Genomic DNA, 22,238 nt, shown 5'->3' on the forward strand with positions numbered 1-22,238 from the left:
ATGGCATTCAACGGAGGATTCCCTGAGCAGCGCCCCTATGCCGGGCCTGCTGCGCGCCGCCCTGCTCCCGGTCCCGGAGGGAACTTCGGCCCCCCGCAGCAGCAGCAGCAATTCGACCAGTACCAAGACGAGTACGGGGGCTACGGATACGACCAGTACGATGATGGTTACGATCAAGGTTACGGCCCGCCCCCGCCGCAGGACATGAACTACGGACGAGGTAGGCCACCCCCGAACGGAGGCTTTCCACAACAAGATCCCTACGGCCCCGGAAGAGGAGGTCGTCCGCCGCCGCCCAATGGACGCGGGGGACCGGTGATGAGAGGCCGAGGTGGTGGTCCTGCGCCGGGCCCTGGACGTGGCTATACCCCTGGCCCTGGAGGTCGACCAGGCCCTCTGGAGCGCTCCGGCTCGTCAGATCCGTCTGGTAAGATGCATTGAAGGCGCAATAGCAATGTGGTGTCCCAGCTAATCTTCGCAGCTAATCGCGGAGGGCCCCCGATGATGAGCCCCAACGAGCAGGACTTTGGCAGCCCCTTTCCAGTCTTTCCCGGCCAGCAACGACGATCGGATTTCGACGAGGAGTCCCGCATACTGGATGGCATGGAAAATCTCGACATGAACGGGGGAGGCCGCCGCCCTGCGCCGAGAAGACCGACGATGCAAAGCCAGACCAGCGACAGTCCACACAGAGGCCCAGGATCGAGGAGGCCGACCATGGACGATGGGTACGGCGGCAGGCCTTCAATGGACAGTCAGAGAGGAGGACCGGGGCCACGAGGACCGCCGCCTCAAGGCTTCCCCGACAGGCGTGGACCGCCGCCGGGGCCTGGCTACGGAGGATATCAGGACGACGGATTTGGGCCGCCGGGGCGCAGCATGACAATGCCCAACAACGTTGAGCCGCCGATGGGTATGGGCATGCGCCAGCCGCCGCGGACAGATAGTGCGCCTTTCCCTGGCCCGGGTGGCCGCGGCATGCCACCGAGGCCGTCAACAGCCCAAGGCAATCGGCCGCCTCCTCGAAGAATATATCCCGACCAAGGACCGCCGGGACCTCCCGGACCACCAGGCCCTCAGCAGTTCGATGCCTACGAACCGCCCAAGCAAACCCCATGGGCTGAGCCGGTGCGGGCGTCCTTTGGCGACTTTTACGATGCTTACTATCACCCGCGCAATAGTGATAACCAGTATCCGCCTGGACGACCCAACGACATGCCCGATTTCGATGCCGGCCCGGATCAAGGGCAACGGAGCTCATTTGATCAGCACATGCGCCCGGGACCCGGCCCGGAGATGCCCCAGCACGTTGCGGCGCGCATGCCTGAGCTCAGCCGAACAAAGTCTCAGCCGAACCTGCGCGAACCACAGGCCGCCGTTTTCGAAATGGCCAGTGACCTGCCTCCTGTCCCTGCCGGAGGCTTCCAGGCCTACCAGCCGGGACCCCCTGGTGGACTTCCCCAGGGGCCTGCGCCGAATAGGCAACCCCAATCTGGACCCGGCTCTGGGCATCCGGCCCCGATCCGCCCAGGCCTGATGCCAAACTCGATGGTGAACATGCAGGATAAGCCTCCGCCGCAGCGGCAATATACCGGTCCGCCTGCAGCAGCTATCGGGGCTCAGGGGAGAAAACAGCCGAGTCCCGCGGCGAACGGCCAACCGGTGGAACACATCCCGGTCACGGTAGAAGAACTGGAACACCTGCGCGCCGTGATCAAGAGTGATCCCAACGACCAGCAATCAGCCCTCACACTTGCCAAGAAGCTGATCGAAGCGTCCGACGTCCTGGTCCCGAGACTGCCCGATCCCAAGGCTCGTGCACGGTCGAGAGAAAGGTACATCATGGATGCGCACAAGATCCTCAAGAAGCTTGTGAGTGCGCAAAACCCGGACGCCATGTTCTTCCTTGCAGACTGCATGGGCCGTGGAAATCTTGGGTTCGAGCCGGACAACAAAGAGGCGTTCACTCTCTATCAGTCAGCTGCCAAACTGGGCCATGCTGCTGCCGCTTACCGAACGGCAGTATGCTGTGAACTCGGCAACGATGATGGAGGTGGCACGCGCAAGGACCCCCTCAAGGCGATCCAGTGGTATAAGCGAGCTGCTACTCTTGGAGACCCCCCTGCGATGTATAAGGTTGGAATGATCTTGCTCAAGGGACTGCTTGGTCAGCCTAAGAACCCTCGCGAGGCCGTCGGCTGGTTGAAGAGAGCAGCAGAGCGGGCTGATGCCGAGAACCCGCACGCGCTACATGAGCTGGGTCTTCTGTACGAGTCTGCACAGCCAAATGATGTCATCCTGCGTGATGAACCGTATGCCTTGTCGTTGTTCCAGCAGGCCGCAGAACTGGGCTACAAGTTCAGTCAGTTCAGGATGGGTTGTGCGTATGAATATGGTCTCATGAACTGCCCCATCGACCCGCGCATGTCCATAATGTGGTATTCGCGGGCCGCGACCCAAGAAGAGCACCAGTCAGAGCTCGCCCTGAGTGGTTGGTATCTGACGGGCAGCGAAGGAGTCCTGCAGCAGAGCGATACCGAGGCGTACCTCTGGGCAAGAAAGGCGGCCCAGGCTGGGTTGGCAAAGGCCGAGTACGCCATGGGCTACTTTACAGAAGTTGGCATCGGCATTGCTGCGAACATGGAAGACGCAAAGCGTTGGTACTGGCGTGCTGCTGGTAAGTTACCCCCTTATGCGGGTTGACGATAAGTGCTTGACTAATGTTTCCCAAAGCCCAAAACTTCCCCAAGGCTCGTGAGCGGCTGGAAGATCTGAAGCGCTCTGGAAAGAACGGTGGTCCTCGCCAGCGCGAGCGCATCTCGCGAAGCAAGATTGGCAAGCAGCAGGAGGGAGAGTGCTCCGTGATGTAGAACACACGCACACTCTCGGCCACGGACCTGTTTCCGCCGCCCCGGAAATCGTCCCTGGTCAACCGTGCTGCCTGTGCCACGCGTCCGGACTTGAGGCGCCAGCAGACAGAGCCTACCATTGCCGAGCAGACTCTATCGCCCAGCCGGAGAGACCCCTTTACTGGCATTTGAAAGAAACCACGATTAGTGGCAGACTGCACGAGGCAGCACAGACGAATGCGAGGTGTCACATATATTCCATTTCTCGACATGTGTGTCTCCTTCAGATGCGGCACATCTAGAAACTGGCATAGGTCCATCGAGTTTTGGATTTTGAGCTAGCCAACTGGAGTCTGCCTAGTTGGCTCATATGCTACGGGCCAATCTACATCCTTGTGGCAGGTAGCAGGAGCAAGAGCAGGATAAAGAACAGGAGAAAATGAGGACAAAAAAAAAAGAAGAAGAGAGGGCACGGGTTAGTTGAACGTGTTGTATAGTACCTCGATTGTGTACCAACTATTTGCGACGCATTCTTTGGCGTACCGGAGGAAAAATCACGAAACCCAAGGCAGAGGAGAATCTCGGACCTGGAGTCTGGACTCTCTGCCAACCCCCAATGATACCAATGAAACGGAGCGCGGAAAGCCTTTCGAACACGACTGGAATGGCCTTGGATGCTTGTACCAAGAGGGGAAGAGGGCTAGATAGGTCATATATAATTAACCACAATGGCCCAGATTTGACGTGATTTTCGATAAATGCCCCTGGGCTAGGATTAAGTTACGCTCAAGCAGAGCGCCCGCGCTGCCATGTGTTGGGCCTTAGTATCTCACGTCTAATCGTTGGCGGCAAATGACAGCGTCTGGCAGAACTTGTGACTAGGATTCGATATAAGATTTATTGCAGAATAGCTACGTCTGTGGCCTTTTCGCTGACGGGTCTAGGGTAAATACTGTGTATGTCTTTCCTCCCGTTGCAGTGTGCCTAGCAAAAGGGGGACGTGTTGTTTTACCAGCCACGCCCCCTTCCCCGACCTCCTCGACCTCGCATACGTCTAGTGGCACGTCCTCGCCCCCCGGCACTGCGGCTAGATTCCTTGGGCAGGACTCCGAGAGCCTGCATGTCCTCCGCGCTTAACCAGCCACGGCTTGCATCCCACTCGCGAACCAAGTGTTCGACGGCATGGCTGCCACACCTCCGGATTGGCTCACTGGGGCATTCGAGCCAGCCCTTGAGCACGCCAACGGCGGCCTCTCTGCCCGGTATCTCTTGGGAGTCCCTAGCGTCCTTGAAGAGCCTGGTCACCAGGTCGACCTTCAACTGATCTGCCAGTTGCGGCCGTTGCAGTGACACGGACTCGGCAAGTTTGTTACCCACAAGCAAGTAAGACGAGGATTTAGCACTACCCCGGACGGCGTAGTAGAACCTGTCCCATACACGGTGGTATGGCGCATCGTCGCTTAGCATCTCGTTGAGAAAACCCAAAATGTCGGAGACGAGGTCGTCAACATTGCTCTCACCCGCGTCATCAATCTTCTCCTTGTACTTGAGTTGTAGCATTTTGAGCTTGATATCAATCTCCTGCGGTAGTGTCGCTGGGTGTCTTTGTGGGTTTCCCTGCCACTCAGCGGTCCGAAGTTTCTCAACTACCATAAGGCTGTGCTCGACGACCGGCAGGAAGCCAATAGTCCAACGCTTCTTGCCCTTCTCGCGAGGGGACTGTGTAAAAAGATCAACAAGCTTTGAGAATTCGTCACTTTGGCCGTGCATGATCAGGTCCTCCAACACTGCCTGTAGGAAGTCTCGCATATCCTGAAGAGGCACCTGTTGGGTGAGTATTTGTTGATCCTCAGGACCCAGAGTCGAAAAGAAGCGAGCGACCTGGTTGATACCGCAGTCGAAAGGCGCATCGACGTGGTTCCAGATGCGCAGCCAGTGCCTGCCGGGATTCGATTTCTGCAGATCATGATCGTCTGCAATGGCGTTGTTTGCAGCTTGTAACCCAGCGTGAGGCCTGAGGTTGTTCCAAGCATACTGCTTCCATGCCTCAAAGTTGGCCTTGGTAATGGCTTTAGGCACGGTATTCCACAGCCTGTACAGCAGTTCTGGCTGCGTCGGGACCGCCGCTAGATATCCTTCAGCAATGTCAAAGCCATGCTTTCTTACAAATAATGCATTCCAGCGCGCGTGGTTTGCAATTGACTTCTCCACAACTGGCTGCAAGATGCGTGAAATCCACCTGTCGTAACCGGTGCTGTTCTTCTCCCAACGGCTGGTTGTCTCCAACAGAAGAGTGAGGAGAGGTGGCAGAGTCGCCGGGTTGTCTTCGTAGAATCCCGGGATAGCCCTATCGTCCTTTTCGGCAGCAAGCCACATCCTTTCGGTAAGAGGGCGACGCTCGTTGATAGAGGATGCAATTGGGATGGCGTATTTCTCTAAGGCTTCGTAAATGAAGGCTTGGAGTTCTACCTCCTTTGTCTCCAATAAGATGCTCACGAGAGCTTCGACAATGGCAATTTGGATATCAAGTTGCTTGAAACTCGCCAGAAGTTTGACGAGAAGGTCGCAGCTGAAGCGTGAATCGACATAGTCTGCCTCCCGTAGCATAAGCGCAAACATCTTCACAGTAGACACCTTGACTGCGGGAGCTGTGGAGGCGACACTCTCTTCGGCGGGTTCATCATCCTCGAGCCTCTTCTTTTCCGCCCAGTACTTTGCCCGTCCTTCAGTGTGCTGTTGCAATCGCACCTGTATCTCTGCAGCTAAATTCTCGAAAAAAGCCCTAACACCGTTCGCTGGAAGGCGTCGCAAGTACCCAACGTTGAAGAGATGGCGATGCCATGAGCTGTCTTCTTGCCGATTTAGAATGATGTCCCGCACGAAGTCGCGAGCGATTTCTGGGTGATCACTACGCGTCAGGTGCTTCACCACTTTGATGGCGACTTCACGTCCATTCGGGTCCTCCTCCGGAGCCTCGTCCTCAAGACGTTTCAAGATTGACTGGGCCAGGTGGACCATGATATCAGCGGGCGGACTGTAAGCAAGCTGCCTGAGAGCTTGGCGGTCGTAGTAAGCCCTGTTCGATTCTTTCGTAGATTCTAGGAAGTCTTGATCGAGATACAAAGGCGGGAATCGTATGTCATTCCGCGACGGGAGTGGTTTCAGTAATAGGGAAGAATCTGCGCCGTATTTGCTGTTGAGATAACACACAGCCGCAGCTGTCATTGCATCAGCAGCAGACCTGGGGATGGACGAAGGCTTTGCACTAGTCCAAAAAGACATGAGCCGACTGTCTCCGATGCTGGACGCTCCCTCGTGGAAAGGTAAGTCAGTGCTCCAGAGATCCGGGCATTCCCAGCTCTGTGCTCTACGGAGCATACAGTCCAGGCAAGTCTTGTGGAAAGTCTTGTAGGGTGTCTGGAATGACATCTTTATTGAGGACTCATTCCACTCAATAGGGCCGTCCTCGTCGTATTCAGGAAGGTGAGGTAACAACATCTTGCGTTTAGGTGCAAGTTTCAGCCAAGCCAAGTCTTTGAGAAGATGCGCGTAGCTTTCAGAGTCAAAGACGCGCAGCCAGAACCGGGCTGCTTCAACTTCAGACATTCGATCACCAGTCAGAACAGTCGTGGCATGATCCCATGCTCTCAGAGCACGTGCCTTGCGGTCCTCTTCATCCTTGGCCCCTTGGATGAACATGTCCAGAGCAAACTTGTAATCTTCGACGAATGGACCTATCGCATCCCTAGTTTCCTTGTCTTGTGGCGGAGGACTCAAAGCTGACGAATCCGAAAAGACTACAGCTTCAGCGCGTGATTGGAAATACGGCATTTCCGGAAATCTGTACTTATCGGCGGACAGGCGCGGAACGAGAAGTTGTATGGGTAAGCCTCTTGGCCACGGACTACCAAGTGTCGTGGTGGCTGGGTGGCTCTCTGGACGGAACTTCGTCCAGATCGTGTTGCGCTCTTCTGCGAGTTTGTCCAGGAACATTGCGGATGCCTCCGTGGGCGTGACGAGCTCCCAGTCCTTCAGGCCGCCGTCCATAGCAGCCAGCTCCAGCTTGTTATGTTTTGGCTCAAGCCCAAATCTTTCGATTTTCACCATGAGTTCAATAGTGGGCCGCCAGATATGGGCGAAGACTTCCTCTTTGGAAAGATCATATTGTTTTTCAAGAATCTGTGTTTTCTCCAAACGACGTTGCAGAACGCTTGGTAAGAGCTTGAGGAGCCCGTTCCAATTATACCGCTTGAATGCCGGTTCCTTGAGGCCCATGGCGACTGTTTCCAGCATCTGGAACATGATCTCGTTGCCCTTTTCGACCGCCGACTTGATATCCGGAAGACCAGGCGGTGTTCCAGGGCTTGTAATGCGAGGCAGACCGGTGAGCACATCGAATGAATCCTCTGAGAAGAAGACACCGGCCCGATACAGATGAGCGACGACGTTTGTGTCTCGATTGTAGCGTCGTGCCCAGAGGAGAATGTCCGCAACGATGTCTTGGGAACCGGTAGCGAAAGCCAGTTCCACGACGGACACGGCCCATGAGGCACGGTGTTCCCATTCGCGTTGCTTGCCTGACTTGTACTTCCGATCCTGGATTTCCTCCTTCGCTCGATCAAGCCAGGTTTTACTCTCGCTGACAGTAGCCGGCACACGAGAAGCAAGAAACGTCATAGCAACATCTGTGTCCAAATCAAGCGTATCATCAGCAGAAGAGGCTTCAATGAGCCTCTTCATGCCGCCATAGCCCACCTTGTAGTAGAACTTTCCATCAGGGAAAGTCTTCAGCAATCGCTTGAATAGATGTAGAGCTGTTGGGGCTGGGAGGGCCAGAAACAAGCCAGCCGGCCAGCGCATCTGGTATTCCTTTAGCTTCTCATCCACTTCGGAGTCTTCAGACTCAAGATCGAGCGCGACACTCTTGTAATTGCGAAGACTCAGGCACAGAAGAGGATATCGCAACGCCGGTTCGACGTTTTGCATCAATGCGTGAACAAGCAGCATGAAACCTGTTATTTCCGGCATAACCCCTATGAGGTCAGCCAGCAGCTTCTCTGCTTTCTCTCTTCTAGGCGATCGTTTCCAATGCTGAACAGCATAGAAGAACAATGGATCATCCTTGTCGGTGAAACCACCCAGGATTGCAGGCTCCTTCTGTGCACATTCGACTGCGATCTGCAAGACCTGTTGAGTCTCTGAATGATGACGAGAATGATACGATCGCCTGAGCAGTGGAATTATGAGGTCATTCCGCAGTCCTAGCTTGTTGTGCTCCAGGGCGGTGCTATCGGCTGCAATGCGTTGCAGGACATGGACTGCGAGGGGGCGGTTCACTTCGAACAACTTCGTGAATGCTGTAATCTTTTCAGCCTCCCCTTCGATGGGAAACAGGCGTTGTAGAGCATATTGATCGTATGCGTTGGTATGGTTCTCATAGGCCTTGCGAGTAGGATGCTTGTCTTTGGCGAACGCCAAAGTGGTCTCAGCACTGCAAGCTGGTACCAGCTTTCCATATATCGCGGACAAAGGGCGTGAATCAGGGTTTGGAACTTTTCCAGTGCCAGTCAGAGCACCGTATAGTTCCGAAACGATACTCTCACGCTGCTCCTTGGCACCTGTTGCTCTGCACTGCAGTTGGACGGTCCGGCATAACAGGTGGACTTCATCGACGCTGAAGTTTGCCATCAAGCCGACCAGGCCCTTGGTTTCCCCTACTGCTTGCCAGATGGCTTGCAGCTCATCGGCCGTTCTTAGCCATTTGCCGAAACGTCTGATGGCCACATGTCTGGCAAGAACCGATACATCCTGTCGCAGAGCGAATACGACGGCATGGGGATCCTTGCAGACGGCCAGCCAGACCTGGAAAACGGTTGGTGGGATGGCACCAGAAGCAACCGATGCCAGGAGATGTTTCGAGATGGGCTCCCACCCGTGAGGGAGCTCTGCCCGTAGGTATTGTGCCAGCTCGGTTGGCGAACTGCCACGTATGATCCCGTTGTCCAGTTGGGAAGCCATGCTGAAGGCAGGCACAAGGAGTGCTTGTGTAGACGAAACTGCCAGCAGTTGGGGAGGGCTGCGTTTGCCAGGTCAATCTATGAAAGCAAGAGAGGAATTGCTCTTGCGACGAGAAGTATGGAGAGATTTTCTGTATTGTGTTGTTTGTACTGATGGGTCCGGGCCGGCGTATGAGTCTTACGGTTGGTTGTGACCTTAGGCAGGAGCGGTAAGCCGTCTTTAGTGGAGAGCTGACATCAAGTCTACATTTTAGGTGGCGGCGCAGCAGATCCTCCGCACGCATCCTTTCACCTACACATACGTTGCTTTGACAGGCGCAAATGACGATGAATCAAACAGAGCCCACATGATATCAGCGTATTTTCATTCATTGGCCCTTTTGCTAAGTACTGCCCCATGGTTTCTGTCATTCTTGGCAGGAGAAAGAAGGACTGTTGCGCGTTTCGAGATAGTCTTAGTACATCATAGTTGGCACCAAACACTCATAGCACCAGTTCAGTTAGTATGGGCGTGCACCTCCCCTGATGATTGCAATAATAATTAAATTCAGTATCCAGGCCCCTGGCCGTCTATCGTGAACGCCTCTATGACCCATGACCCGTATCTTATGCAGAACAAAACATCGTTCTATCATCAATGCGGTCCTGTCTAGGATCCAAGACGGTAACCTCTAATGCCCAAATCATCTACCGCTGTGCGTTGCCGTATCATTAAATCTTGAAGTCATCCGTAAAACTTTTACTCCTCGTCGTCGGTATCCACAGGGTGGGGCGTGCCCTTGGGGCTGTTCAACCACTCGATGTGTCTCAGACGTCTCCGGACCTCCTGCTCCTTCAGCTCCTTCTTGGTCTTCTTCTTCTTCTTCTTGGCCTTGAACTTCAGCGGCACGTTGTCCTCGACGCCACTGTTGACTGCACTGCTGACCACACTGCTGGCAGCGGTGCTGGCAACAGCGCTCGTCAGCTGTGATCCAGGGCGAGAGTCCTCAAGGGAAACAAGCGTGGAGCCCTTGATCACCATCTTGCCATCGTTGACATGCCACTGCTCATTGGCCAGCGCACCGACGAACTCTTCGTTGTGGGAAATCATAACCACACCACCCTTGAAGGTTCGGATAGCCATCGCCAGACCGCCCATGGAGTCTCGGTCCAAAAAGTTAGTCGGCTCGTCCAAGACCAGCAAGTGGGGGTTGTTCCACATGGCGCCAGCAATGACAACCTTGACCTTCTGACCACCAGACAGAGATCCGATCTCGTTGTGGTTGGCGATTTCCGGGTCGAGACCCAAGTCCTCGAAGTGCTTGGAAATGACCTTTGGCTGCAGTTCACGGTAGCCGAGACCTTCACGAGACGCCTCGTGGTCATCGAATTCCTGAATCAGCTTATCGAAACCCCACTCCAGCAGGGTTTCACGGGAAACCTGGCTGTTATACTTGGGAAGGGTTGCACGCCATTTACTATAAGAGGTTAGCTCGGTTCATCGTCAACGACAGACTGCAACTTACACTTCGTATTGGAAGGACTTCTTCCACTTCTGTCTACCAACAAGAGCCTCAATCTGTCGCGCGCCCTTGCCGTCGTGAACATCAATGAATTTGTCCATCTGCTCACGGTCCTTGTCCGAAAGGATACGTGTCTGCTTCAAGAACACCTCACGATCGTCACCGTTGGCGTACCGCCACTGAAGATACTGGTTGGGTGTCTTCTCAAGATGCATCTCGACGTGCTCAAGAGCGTGTTGCTTAATGTAGCCGATACGCAGGTTAGGGTGCTTCTCCACACGTCCGACGGTGGGAATCGTCTCGCCTGTCAACATCTTGATGAGGGTCGACTTGCCAGCTCCGTTAGGTCCAATGACAGCAATGCGGGACTGCAGTGACAGCTTGCAAGACACATCCGTAAGCTGGGGCTTTGTAGCGCCGGGGTACTGGTAGGAACACCCGCTCATACGGATGATGGCAGCCGTCTGAGACTTGACACCACTGAGAATTCCTGGAGGCGGGAACTTGAACTGGACAGAAGTCGCTGCAAGTTCGTAGTAGGCCTTGGCCTCAGGTCGAACCTGCACAAAGGCCGCCAGGTTACCCTTGAAGTGGCCAAGCTTCTTGCCAGGCTCGTAGTGGTAGATATCAGTGGTCACGTTGTCGAGGAAACCGGAGTCGTGAGAAACGATCAAACTGGTAATGTCCGTGTGGGTCTTCAGGTAGTTTTCTAGCCAGGCGATGTTGGCAACGTCCAAGTGGTTAGTAGGTTCGTCCAGCAAGAGGACATCAGCCTTTTGCAGCATGGCCCTAGCCAAAGCCAGCTTCATTTTCCATCCTCCAGACAAGGAGCCGACCTTCTGCGACTGCTTTCCCTCGGGGCCGGCAGTGAAGCCGAACTCGGCCAGGACCTCAGAGATACGCTCTCGGCCCTCGGAAGCAATGGTAGGATCCTTAACCATGAAGTCCAGAATGCTAATATCAGCATCCTCACCCTGGTTGTGCTCCACATAGCAGGTTCGCAGGACGTCTTGGGAAGGGAAGCCTTCGAGCTTGCCACCAGCGATACTCTTCATCAATGTAGACTTGCCTGCACCGTTGCGGCCACAGAGACCGTAACGGTGACCCTTGAGAAGGCGAAGGTTGGTGTGCGACAGCAGGAGCATACCACCGTAGGCGAGGGAGAAGTCGGCGTTGACGATCTCAGTCTCACCGTCGTCCTCCTTCTCGGGAACACCATACTTGCGCTGATCCTCCTCGAGGTAGAACTTGTGAACAGCGGATGCGATGGGCTCGCTGGGCTCGGACTTGGTGAGGTCCTTCAAGTAGGGGGCGATGCGTGCTTCAATACGCGCGATCTGGCGGTGGTTGACGTCCTCGGCCACCATCTCGCAGATGTAGCCGCGCTCCTTGGCAGTCAGGAGATCGAGACCGCCGACGGCTTTCTTGACCTCGGCATCGAGGACCTTTGCGACATCATCGCCAGTGGTTCTCTCAACGACGGCGTGCTCGTTGCCCATGGCCTTGTCCATGACGTCCAAAGCGCGCTGGGCCAGCTCACGAACCTCGGGGAGGGAGGCACGGTCTAGTACACCCTTGACACCGGGCTGCAGCTTGGGCAGGAAGGTACGAGCCTCGATGGGATCGTGAACAAGCTTGGTCAGGTTCTCTGTAATAACGACACTCTGGCGCAAAACTTCTTGTGTGGTTGAGGGGTTGTTGAGCGTCCGCTCCAAGAAGGGCGTCAAAAGGGCAAGCACAGGGGACGTCACAATGGCGACGAAGGTGGTCTGAGAAAGAGCGTGGATGGCCTTCTGAAGGGTCTCGGTCGAGGGGTGGTGCATGGTCTCGACGAGCAGAGGGATCCTGGGGGCAACGTCGTCGTTGGAGAGGAGCGTGGTGAGAGAGGTCATGGTGAGGACGGCTTGCTTCTCAACCTCGGCCTTGAGGTCGTGCATGTCGCCTTCGACGATGGGGATGAGGCGAGCGAGCTTCTCGCCCATGGCCTCGCGGAGCAGGTCCTTCTCCAGGGCCTGCTCCTTGGTGCAACCGATCTCCATCTTGGCCTTGTCGGCCATCTTCTGCATCAGCTTCAGAGCGCCGACCCTGCCTTGCCACTTTCCGGTCTTCTTGGACAGGTAGGTGATGAGGGCGGGGAGAAGACCGACGACCAGGGCTTCGGCGCTCAGATGGCTGAACAGGGCGTCGATTCCGTACTGCGCAGCATCGCGCACCACGGTGCCCTTGTCAGACAGGGCGTCAAGCGCGCAGCCCAGGACGGCGTGGTCCTCGACCAGGAAAGAGACTTGGCTCAGGGGCTGCTGGGAGGGCAGCTTCTCGAAGAGCGCACCCAAGAGGTTCTGGGCACCCTCGCGCTTGAGGCCGCTCTTCTTGTCGGCTGCGGCCTTCTTGACGTCGTCCAGGATGCCATACTGCTGGAGGCCACGGTAGCCGCCGGGGGTCTCGAGCAGCTGGGCACAGAGCGCATAGGCAGCGTCGATCGAGGCTTGGGAGCTGGAGGCGTTGAACGCGGTGTCGCGATACGCCGCAATCTCGGGCGGGGGAGGGGTCGTTGAGCCAGATTTGGCTATCATTATCGGCGGCGATACTGGGTGAGGCATCGTGAAGGGCTTGTTGCAGGCGAGGACCAGGCCAGGCTGCGGATTTCTGGGCCTAAATGAGTCTGAAAAGCAGACTCGCGCTGTGTACCGGGGATACAATCAGCAGGCGCCCAAGAATAGCCCACGACACAGGGCAGGAAAAAAGTGCGATGTATGCAGAATCTGAATCTCACGTCTCCCAAGTTGCCAGAAATCGGAATTATTAGTGCTGAGGAACGCTTATCTCACTGGGGCGAAGGGGGGGCCGTGCCTGTCTGCCCCTCGAAAACTTTTTTTTTTCTTTCCCTCTGTCCCTCTTCCCTTATCCCCTTATCCACGTTACCGTTCCAGATCCTTGGATTGGGCAGAACCCCACTGTTCCGGGCGGGCTCCAAGCGTGGGAGGTGCCCAAACTGCCCAGTTTAATTTGGATTTCCCGCTAAAGACCCACTAACCAGACAGGAATTCAATGCCACCTGCAGCATTGGATCCCGCCTTGCCGCCCGTGGCCAACGGAGCAGCCGTGCACCACGGGGCGTCCAGCAGCCGCCGGACAGAGGCACACACATGCTAGCACCGAGTCTGTCGAGTCAAGACAGTCAACAAGTGGAAGAAGACTTGTCGTCATGGCCTCCATCATGCAAACTCGTACAAACATGGTCGTGGATTACGTATCACAGTCGATCAAGTAAAACAAATCCCCAAGGTACTCCCTCTCTCTCTCCCCCTCTCTCTCTTTCTCGGGGACAGACGCAACTCGCCCTCGTCTGTCGCCATTCTCCGTTGTCCATATTGTTACAAAACCCATGCGTACATGACTGGCTGGTATCTCCATCTCGTGCCTCCCTGAATCCGACTTCATTAACCCACGTAACCGTAAACCCAGAGCATCGTGGACCATTGATTCAAACCGTAACCCGTCCTTTAGCCGTTCACATGCGCCGTCCCGTTGTTTTCAGGAAAATCACACGACAAGGAGCTTAAACACCGAGCTCGTTACCAATGCGTGCCCAGATCACATCAAGTTGTTTCTCGCACCAGCTGTCCAGCCATATCAGGTCCCGCAATTTCGACAACAGCACGTCCCTGTCTAGAATGTTTCGCGCGATACAGTGCTGTCGCAATGCGCCGAGGAAGAAGGCTCGATGATCCGGCATGGACTCGAAGCCGTCTAGGATTGGCGAAGGCCGGATCTGCACGCATGAACCGACGAACAGGACCCATAAGAGTAAATCCTCGTGCAAGTCGTCTCTGTCATCTTTCCTAGGAAGCGCCGATGTGTGTGTGGACTCATCTGGCTTGTCGTTGACGGGGCTTGGCCAACTGTCCAGCGATGTCCCAGCGGATGCCTGCGTTTCTGGGCTCTGGCTGGCAAACGTGAGGGAAGGACTGGGAGTCGAGTCGATCAAGAGGCCGGACGCTGCAAGGGGCTCGTACAGGCTCGCCATTAGCCCCTCCAATGGCAGCTTATGTGCCCTTGCCAGAGGTGGTTGTCCCCTCAGAGCCATGTGCAGGAAGAGGTGGCTGGCGTAAACAAGGGAATCAGACAGATCCTTGGGGTTCTTGTAGGCCGTCACGAGTTGATCGTCGGGGGCGGAAACGGGCGACGTCGAAATCATCGACGCTGATTCATACCTGCTCCTTTCGCGAGACCGGATAGTCTCTTCTAGGATACAAAGCCTGTAGTCTGTCAGGTACATGCTGTCACTCATCTGGCCCCTTTCCGTTCTTAGACTTTCCAGCTTATTAAACTCGAAGCCGTTGACTGCTCGCGTTGTCGAATAGAGCAGCTCGAATATCTCCAGGATCTCTCGATTCTGGATAACAAGGCCGGCCCCAGGGTCAGCGCTCGCCGCCGCATTGAGCATTGTAGAACGCGATAAGAATCTGTCCTGGATACCCAGTGGGTCGGCCAGTTGCGGGATAAAAGGGAAGGACAACGGCGTTTGTGAAGCCGTCGCATAGGCAAAGTCTGCCCATGCCAAGGCACGTTGAAGTAGGGGGCTATGGCCAAAGCCGTGGCGAAGACCGCCGCGAAGCTCCACCATCTTCTTCAGGCCCATCAGATGCGCTCTGGCTGACGAGAGTGAGCCAATGAACGCCTCGATCTGAACCAGGAGAGATACGGCTACTATGACGCCGTCAGACACAGTCGTATCATGGCGGCCCTCCATGTTGAGCCGCTTGTTGATGTACTTGATTGTTTCATATCGATGGAAGTCGATACTTGTCATATCATCCCACTCGGCCAGCGCGTTGTGCATGGCCGCCACGAGGCCCATGAAGCCGTGGGTCATTGCCGGGTCTACTGTAATCTAGGGTTGAGGATCAGCACCGCGTTACCTCAATCATACACGGATGAGGCTCACAAAATCGAACCAGTTGCCCTGGGGGTTCATCGCATGAGAGAGGGATAGAAAGCTCGAATGGTATGTGTTGAAATACGAAGGCGCCCCGCACCGGTTAAACCATCTCTGGACGAACTTTTCTTGCGGCGAAAGGCACACACAGATCATCCATTTGAACAGGTTGTCCGTCAGCGGCGTTGTCCGGATCGGTAAGACCGAGAAATTCTGCAGCTCGGGAGCGACTGTGAAGCCAAACTCCTCGGTGATCATCTCAGTGTGCCAGCCATCTCGGCCTTCGTTTTTGACCTCCTCGACGAGACTGTCAGGACTCGACGTCGAGGACTCCTCTTGTGGTGATCTTGACTTTGGCTGGCTCTGCTTTTTGGCCGAGCCTGAAGCCCTGGCGCCGAGTCTGAACTTGGAGGTGCGTTCTTTCTGGCTGGTGCTCTTAGTCGCAGGCGGCTGACTTGACGGCTCATTCGACAGCTTTTGCCGCCGCGCGTGAGAGCGCACTTTCCGCCGCGTCTCATCATCGCGGGTTATCGTGTTGATGGAGGTGATGAACTGGAAGCCCGTCACTCCTCCCGTTGTCGTCGGTGAGCCCATGTTGCAATACTCATGGTCGACCGACGGTGAGGAGCGTGGGAGACGGCACTGGACAGGTGCCACGGGATATTTAATTGCGCCCAAAATAGACTACCTTTTGACAGATGGCTAAGAAAGCTCGCCAACGGTGTCATTGGTCATCTGCGCTTGGAAACCCTCGAAGCACTGCCCCGTTTGTATGCAGGCCGAACCTGCATCCATTCCTGCAAGGATCGGCCGCTGCCACGATTGCAAGCGATCAATGTTTCCATCCGGCCTCCCGGCCGCCGTTTGCTATGCCAATCCCAGGGCCACACCGAGAAAGGGATGTGGTAAACCCCCCAATACACTTAGTTAGTGGGCTAGCCCCCCACTACCGCAGCCAGGCACGCTAAGAGTACCCCGGGGCTAGTGTCTTGGTGGTGTGTGTTGCCGGCCCGCGGATGTCGCGACTCGTCAATAGTTGCTGGCCAGGCAGCTGGCCAGGCTCTCGACCCGTTCTTAATACCACGGTGCAACAGGAAACACCCAGAAACACCCTGCTTCGGCTTTGGACTCGTCTGCTGCTTGGTTCAGAACGGAATAGACAACTTCCTGGTACCTTGCGTCTACGCCTAGAGGGGGTGGATTACTCCCTTGCGAGAGCCGCAGCCACATCTGTAACGCGGCATGCCCGGGCCAATGTACAGGAGAGAATCGTCTGGCATTGGATTCCTAGTCTGATCCTTCTATACGCGTGGGTTCAGCAACAGCAGCAACACTGCTTTCAACTATACTGTAGTCTCTGATACTAGCTCAAACCTTACGTGCAATCTCTGGTGTTGAGTTCGTCTGGACGCTTTCTAGTTGGAAAGTCTAGGTGTTGTGCAGCGATGTGGCCTGCAATTGTCATTGTCCTAATCCGGTAATTCGAGTGAGTCGGGCGAATGTCTGGCCGCGCGCTATCATAGTGCACAGCCCCTTTCAACGTACTGATCTCACAGCAAGACGCTCTGAGCAAGGTAGCAACACGTTCTCAACCATCGCGCAACGACAACAGCTAAGTCGTCATTGCTCTCACCCAGCAGCAGTACACTGACGTATATTTGACCTCACTTTGATAAATCAGTGTTGCTTTTGTGGTTTTGTTTTTGTTTTCTGTGGTTTGGCGGCTATTGCGCATGTAGCTGATTTGTAAGCCATGAATGAATAAGGCTCTCTGCCTGGGAAGTTATCTAGCTTGATATCACTTATCGGGAGTCCATCAGCTCTAAGTATAGGATATCAAAAAGAAAGTTTAACTACTATTCCTACACTATAGTTAGAGCAATAACGACATCGTTCTAGAATCTAGCTGTGACACGCCGGCCGCGGGTCCATGCTTCCGGAACTTGTTATCAGCCAATTCAAAGCACCTTCTACAAACTACTACGGTACTGTATCTTAAAAACCAGGGTTTCGCATCCCATGATAGAGATTATGCAGACCAGGGGATAGGGATTCGTCATTGTGCATCAAACGCCACACTATATCGACCCTACTGCCGGGTGATCTGGCGGAGGGCTATGTGTATGTACACGTAATCAGCCCGCTTGGTGACTGTACAGCAGTTCTCCCAGCCTTGGCTCTCAGCTAGCCAACTCCATGGAAAAGCTTCGCAGGGTTGCCTGTCCTCCAAGGGCTTTTGTGGCGAAATTGAAAGCTGCAAACCGGTATCCCATGAAAAAGGTGTAGCTGTTTCTCAGGAGGAAGCTTCCCCCAAGCTGCGTCCAATTTTGGCCATCCAAACTGTACGAAAAAACACCCTCACGTACCGGATTCAAGTTCAGCGCTGGTGTGATATCTGCAACTATACGCAAGTAGACGGTGCTCGCCGTCAGCGTTGGTCCTGTGGCAGCTACAGTTCCCTTGCTCTTGGTTGTCCAGTCGTCGTTGAGCGTCACATCGTTAACGTAGACAAGAGTTGCAGTGTTTCCCTCCTTGTGGACACCGATATACGCAGACCAGTCCCGGAACAAGGCCGCGCCGGCTCTATCTCCGTCAGCCATCTTTGAGATATCGAACTCGAAGACCGCCTCGGATTTAGGCCCGAGGATACGGTGAGTCAGCGTGTTGCGAGCCGTAAAGAGGTCATCAGTCACAGTGGCCGTCTTCAAGATCAAGCCACCATCGCCGCCCGCGAGGCTGAACTTGCTCGTGTCAGGGTTGTGGTTCCACTCCCACTGAGCGCTCAAAGCGGACCCGGTGAATGAATCCTTTCCTGTCGGACCCGGTACGGTTTTGCTTGTGGAGACAGGCATGTCGTATGAAAGCCCCCAAGCACCTGTGCCGTTTAGAGTAATCTGCGGCCAACCTTCAGCATCCCAAGTTATTGGTGCCATGACCGGTATGCGGCCGCCGGGGTACGAGTCGAGGAACGCAATGTAATGCCATTTTCCATCGGCCGCTTCAACCATGCCACCTTGATGGGCGTTTCCTGCGTTGCTGAGAGGGCCCTTCACTTGATCGAAGAAAATCTTATCCTCGTACGGACCAAAGGGATTCTTGGACCGTAACGCCCACTCGCCAGTTGCCACCTTGGTCGGGATGATCCAGTAGTAGCCATTGATCTTGTACATGTGGCTCCCTTCAAAGTAGGTGTCGCTGGTGAAGACCTGCTTTGTCGTCACCTGTGACAGCCCGTCGCTGGACAGTTGAGCCACACTGAGGCCGTTGCTGTTTGTGCTACCGTATGCCACATACATGGTATCGTCGTCATCGATCAACAAGCCGCAGTCATAGTAGCATGTGTCGAGGACAGCGGCCTGCTTCCAGTCCCAGGAGTCGACCTCGCCATTGTTGTTCCGCGCATTGGTGCCTGACGCCGTGTAGATGTAGGTCTTGCTGAACTCGATGCATCCAATCCAGTAGAATGTGTCCGTGGACTCACGATATCGCATAGTGCTGGCCCAGATTCCCTTGACGTACGCGCGGTCGCTGGAGCTCGCTAGGTTGTACTTTGTGGACCCAAAGTCCAAGGACGGAACGCTGTGCGACACGGGCGTCCAGTTCGCGAGATCATACGACTTGAGGATCGGAGCACCAGGAGAGTATGCAAAGGTGGAGCTCGAGTAGTAGTAAACATCGCCAACCCGGAAAACATCGAGATCTGGAAGGTCCTCCCACAATATTGGGTTGGCATACGTTGAACTCTGGCGTTTATCAGGTGACAGTGGTGATGCGCTCGCCATGCCGGCTAGGGCAATACCCAGAAGGCCGGCAACTTTCAGGCCACTCATTATTGTCGCCATGATCTTGTTCCAAGTTCCTTGACTGGGCCACTGTTACTTGCTGAATGAACAAACAACTCCTAGGCGATTGTCCCTGATTTATATACGTATACGTGACGGTTAAGCAGAGACAGCCTTGCAAGGGGGAAAACTAAGTATGAGACCGACCAAACAACACTTGAACAATACGAGGCCGACGTCATGTAGCCGCATGCGCCAGGTTGCTCCCACGCGCACCAATGACCCAGCATCGCCTTGTGCCTTTTGCGGTTATGCAGGTCCGGGGTTGAAATGCCGAGTTACCCCGGAAGATCCAGATCCACGGTGTGGAGGAGGTCATGCCCGAATTGGCAAACCGCTCTGCACGTTACTGGTGGACTTTTAAATGATTGGGGCTTTGGCGGGGTAGACGGGAAATGGGCTGTCGCGATTATACAAGACCCATCGTCTGATGTTGGTTGGCTCCACCTGCGAAAGCTTAGGAGAATTCAGCCCCAAAGACATCTGTAACTCCTGTTCACACAGGAGGAAGCTGGATCACTCTAATCGGAGATTTTTCATACAAGCATTTTGACGTTTAGTGGTTACGGTGGGTATAATCCATAAAACCTAAAATAGGTAAAGCTGTCAACTCCAGAGTCTATCTAACACGGGGTTGAAACACCTTGCGCTGTGTTAAGTGGGCTCAACGAACGGTCAAAGCTTAAACAGAGGAACCTCGTAACACGGTCATGGAGAGCATATCCTTAATCTTTTCAGCACAAACCATAAGAGATTAGGTCCAAGTCGTGTTTCTCTTCACAGGCCCAGAAGTCCACTTCCCTTCCGGTGTCCCCTTGCTACTAGCCTGCTGAGCCGCTCGAATCAAGAAGTTTTGCTTCTGCCGCTGAGATTACTCACTGCTTTTCCCTGTCCGCGTTCTACACAGTCAACGAGCCACCTTGCAAGTCCACCGCAATTCGTCCAAATCCCGCAGTTTTGCTCCCCAATGTCAGCTGCCTAAGTGCCTGCTAGCCGTATGGTCTTTGCTCCAGCTCAACTTCATCACGGCAACCGGATATCATGGAGAGTCGGTGGACAGGACAGTCGCGGCCATACCCCTCCTCGCGAAACACGTTGGCAATATCAATGTCTGATGAGTAGCTGGAATAAGGAGCTTGAGGCTAATTATATCGCCATTATGAGCTACACAAATTCGTCGTCGTAAACTTGTAGTTTATCAACGAGGGAGCAATGATGCCCTCCTTGAATCTTAATATTAGTCAAGTGAGCTGTGGTCCTGCCACCCCTTCTATCGCCTGAATGCGCCGAACACCTACAACGCTGCGGTTCTCCGTAATGAAAGTCTAAGAGAACATAGGAAAAAAAAAAAGAAGAAGAAAAACATATAAGTAGGCACCAAATCCGAGATATACGTCCTCAATACCATGTTGGTGGGTTGCGCCAGTGCCTGAGCATATTCTCAATTGCCTGTGTCCATTCCCATTCAAAACATTGACTTAGTTGATCAGCCTCGACTTGAGTTGGGTCTCGACCTCCCCACATCTCTCTTCGGTAAGATTCTATTCCGGCATAATGTGGAACAAGACCACTGGAGCAGTGTCAGTCATACCTGCATTTTCTTCTTTGAAAAGGATTGACTCACTCGTCGCGAATTTTGACCAGGCAGAGCCAAGCCATGTTCCAACTTCGGTTCGAGTCGGGGTCATTGCGGACCCTGTTTACGGCTTCGTTGAGGATGTCGGCACACATCGGGTAATTAGATGTCAAGCCTCTGAGTTCTGTAAGAAGCTGGCTGTTGACATAGTGTGTCCAGGCTGCCGTCATTGGCTCTTGAAAAGCAACTACGTCGTCTTCATTTTCGCAGCTTGCAGCCACTCTCTCGATACGACATAGTTCTGTGAGAGTATTTACTCTGTGGTGTCGAAGTGAGTCGATCAACTGCCGGTTGGACTAAAAGAAACCACGCATGTTTAGCGATGCGCAAGATGTGTGCGATAATACATGACTTTAACTCCAGACTAAGGGGTTTCCACTACTATGACCGAGGGGTTAGGTCATGGAAGCAAACTTTTGAACGTACTTGAGTTGACTGGCCCTTTTTGCTGCTGCGAAAGCTATGGCTTGACCTATCGGACCGACCCGGGCGAGAAAACATGGCCTGCGTACCAAAATAAAAGCACAATATATACGATAAAATCCCTACGCACTCGTCCCTATAATGTATATATTACTGGCCGTGAGAGATGAATACAAAGGCCTATGGAATCGTGTCCAACTTTTACGATGAGCTTGGGAGACTGACGTAACAAAACTTGACAGAAGAGAAGAGGCGCATGGCCGAAGGTGTTGTTTAAGAACGAGTAAGGGCCGATACATTATGTATGGCTTGCAGTCAGAACATATGGGTGGACCAATATCGACCTAGGACGGTTGAAGCAAGGTGCACTAAGAAGAAGGCGTGATATGGGGGTGAATGAGTATCCGTGGTCCTCCTGGTGCGGACGTGAATATGGATGACGAGGCAGGGATGATGATGAGGCTGAAGAGCAACAAGCCTAGCCGTTAGGAAACACAATAGCCGCAAAGATTGGAAAATGTCGACCATAATTAGCTGACATCTGTAGGAAGAAAACAACTCCTCATCGTCTGATTGGTGTTTGGAACAATAGCACCTTTGCTTACACTTGAAGCATTCTGCTCGCCGACGGGCATTTGAATTCGTTTTCGTCAGTGTACTTGGATCAGAGTTAACTGCTAATAATCTAGATTCACAAAATGATACCAAGTATGAACGGATGACTACGACTCGGAAACCCCGTCCAAGGATTTGGATAGCTGTTGGCGTCAGACTTTAGCTGCATGCCGTAGGGCTGTGGCAGGGATCTGACGAATGCTGCGAAGCCACTTATCCACCTAACACCAACCACCGCTCATAGCCAACGCAGCCAGGAGCGAGACTGGTGATCATGTGGGACCAGCGAGGACCACTTATCCGACTGTTTCAGATTCTTGGTTGACTTAAACGACCCCGGTTCTGAGAAAGCCGACCATTCTGGGTGCTCCTGTGTTACATGATGTAAAAGCAGATATTCTGGGGTACATCAACT

At 54.2% G+C, this 22,238-nt stretch overlaps 5 protein-coding genes across 5 annotated transcripts; 1 reads left to right on the plus strand and 4 right to left on the minus strand.

Moving 5' to 3' along the window:
• JN550_009820 (uncharacterized protein) lies at positions 1-2,870 on the plus strand (the record flags this gene model as incomplete). Its single annotated transcript, XM_049321933.1, has 3 exons — positions 1-427; positions 482-2,677; positions 2,734-2,870. 3 exons carry the CDS (start codon positions 1-3, stop codon positions 2,868-2,870), a joined length of 2,760 nt encoding a protein of 919 aa, XP_049168142.1.
• Positions 2,871-3,857: 987 nt separating this feature from the next.
• On the minus strand, positions 3,858-8,867 carry JN550_009821 (uncharacterized protein; the record flags this gene model as incomplete). The annotated part of the gene is made up of 1 exon (XM_049321934.1): positions 3,858-8,867. One exon carries the CDS (start codon positions 8,865-8,867, stop codon positions 3,858-3,860), a length of 5,010 nt encoding a protein of 1,669 aa, XP_049168143.1.
• Positions 8,868-9,605: 738 nt separating this feature from the next.
• JN550_009822 (uncharacterized protein) lies at positions 9,606-12,968 on the minus strand (the record flags this gene model as incomplete). Its single annotated transcript, XM_049321935.1, has 2 exons — positions 9,606-10,323; positions 10,372-12,968. 2 exons carry the CDS (start codon positions 12,966-12,968, stop codon positions 9,606-9,608), a joined length of 3,315 nt encoding a protein of 1,104 aa, XP_049168144.1.
• Positions 12,969-13,927: 959 nt separating this feature from the next.
• On the minus strand, positions 13,928-15,901 carry JN550_009823 (uncharacterized protein; the record flags this gene model as incomplete). The annotated part of the gene is made up of 2 exons (XM_049321936.1): positions 13,928-15,262; positions 15,317-15,901. The coding sequence occupies 2 exons, from the start codon at positions 15,899-15,901 to the stop codon at positions 13,928-13,930; spliced, it is 1,920 nt and encodes a 639-aa protein (XP_049168145.1).
• Positions 15,902-17,487: 1,586 nt separating this feature from the next.
• JN550_009824 (uncharacterized protein) lies at positions 17,488-19,137 on the minus strand (the record flags this gene model as incomplete). The annotated part of the gene is made up of 1 exon (XM_049321937.1): positions 17,488-19,137. One exon carries the CDS (start codon positions 19,135-19,137, stop codon positions 17,488-17,490), a length of 1,650 nt encoding a protein of 549 aa, XP_049168146.1.
• Between the last annotated feature and the right edge of the window lie 3,101 nt (positions 19,138-22,238).

The sequence above is a fragment of the Neoarthrinium moseri genome (genome assembly GCF_022829205.1).
Source record: "Neoarthrinium moseri strain CBS 164.80 chromosome Unknown scaffold47_Wmoseri_CBS_16480, whole genome shotgun sequence".
Lineage (NCBI taxonomy): Eukaryota > Fungi > Ascomycota > Sordariomycetes > Amphisphaeriales > Apiosporaceae > Neoarthrinium > Neoarthrinium moseri.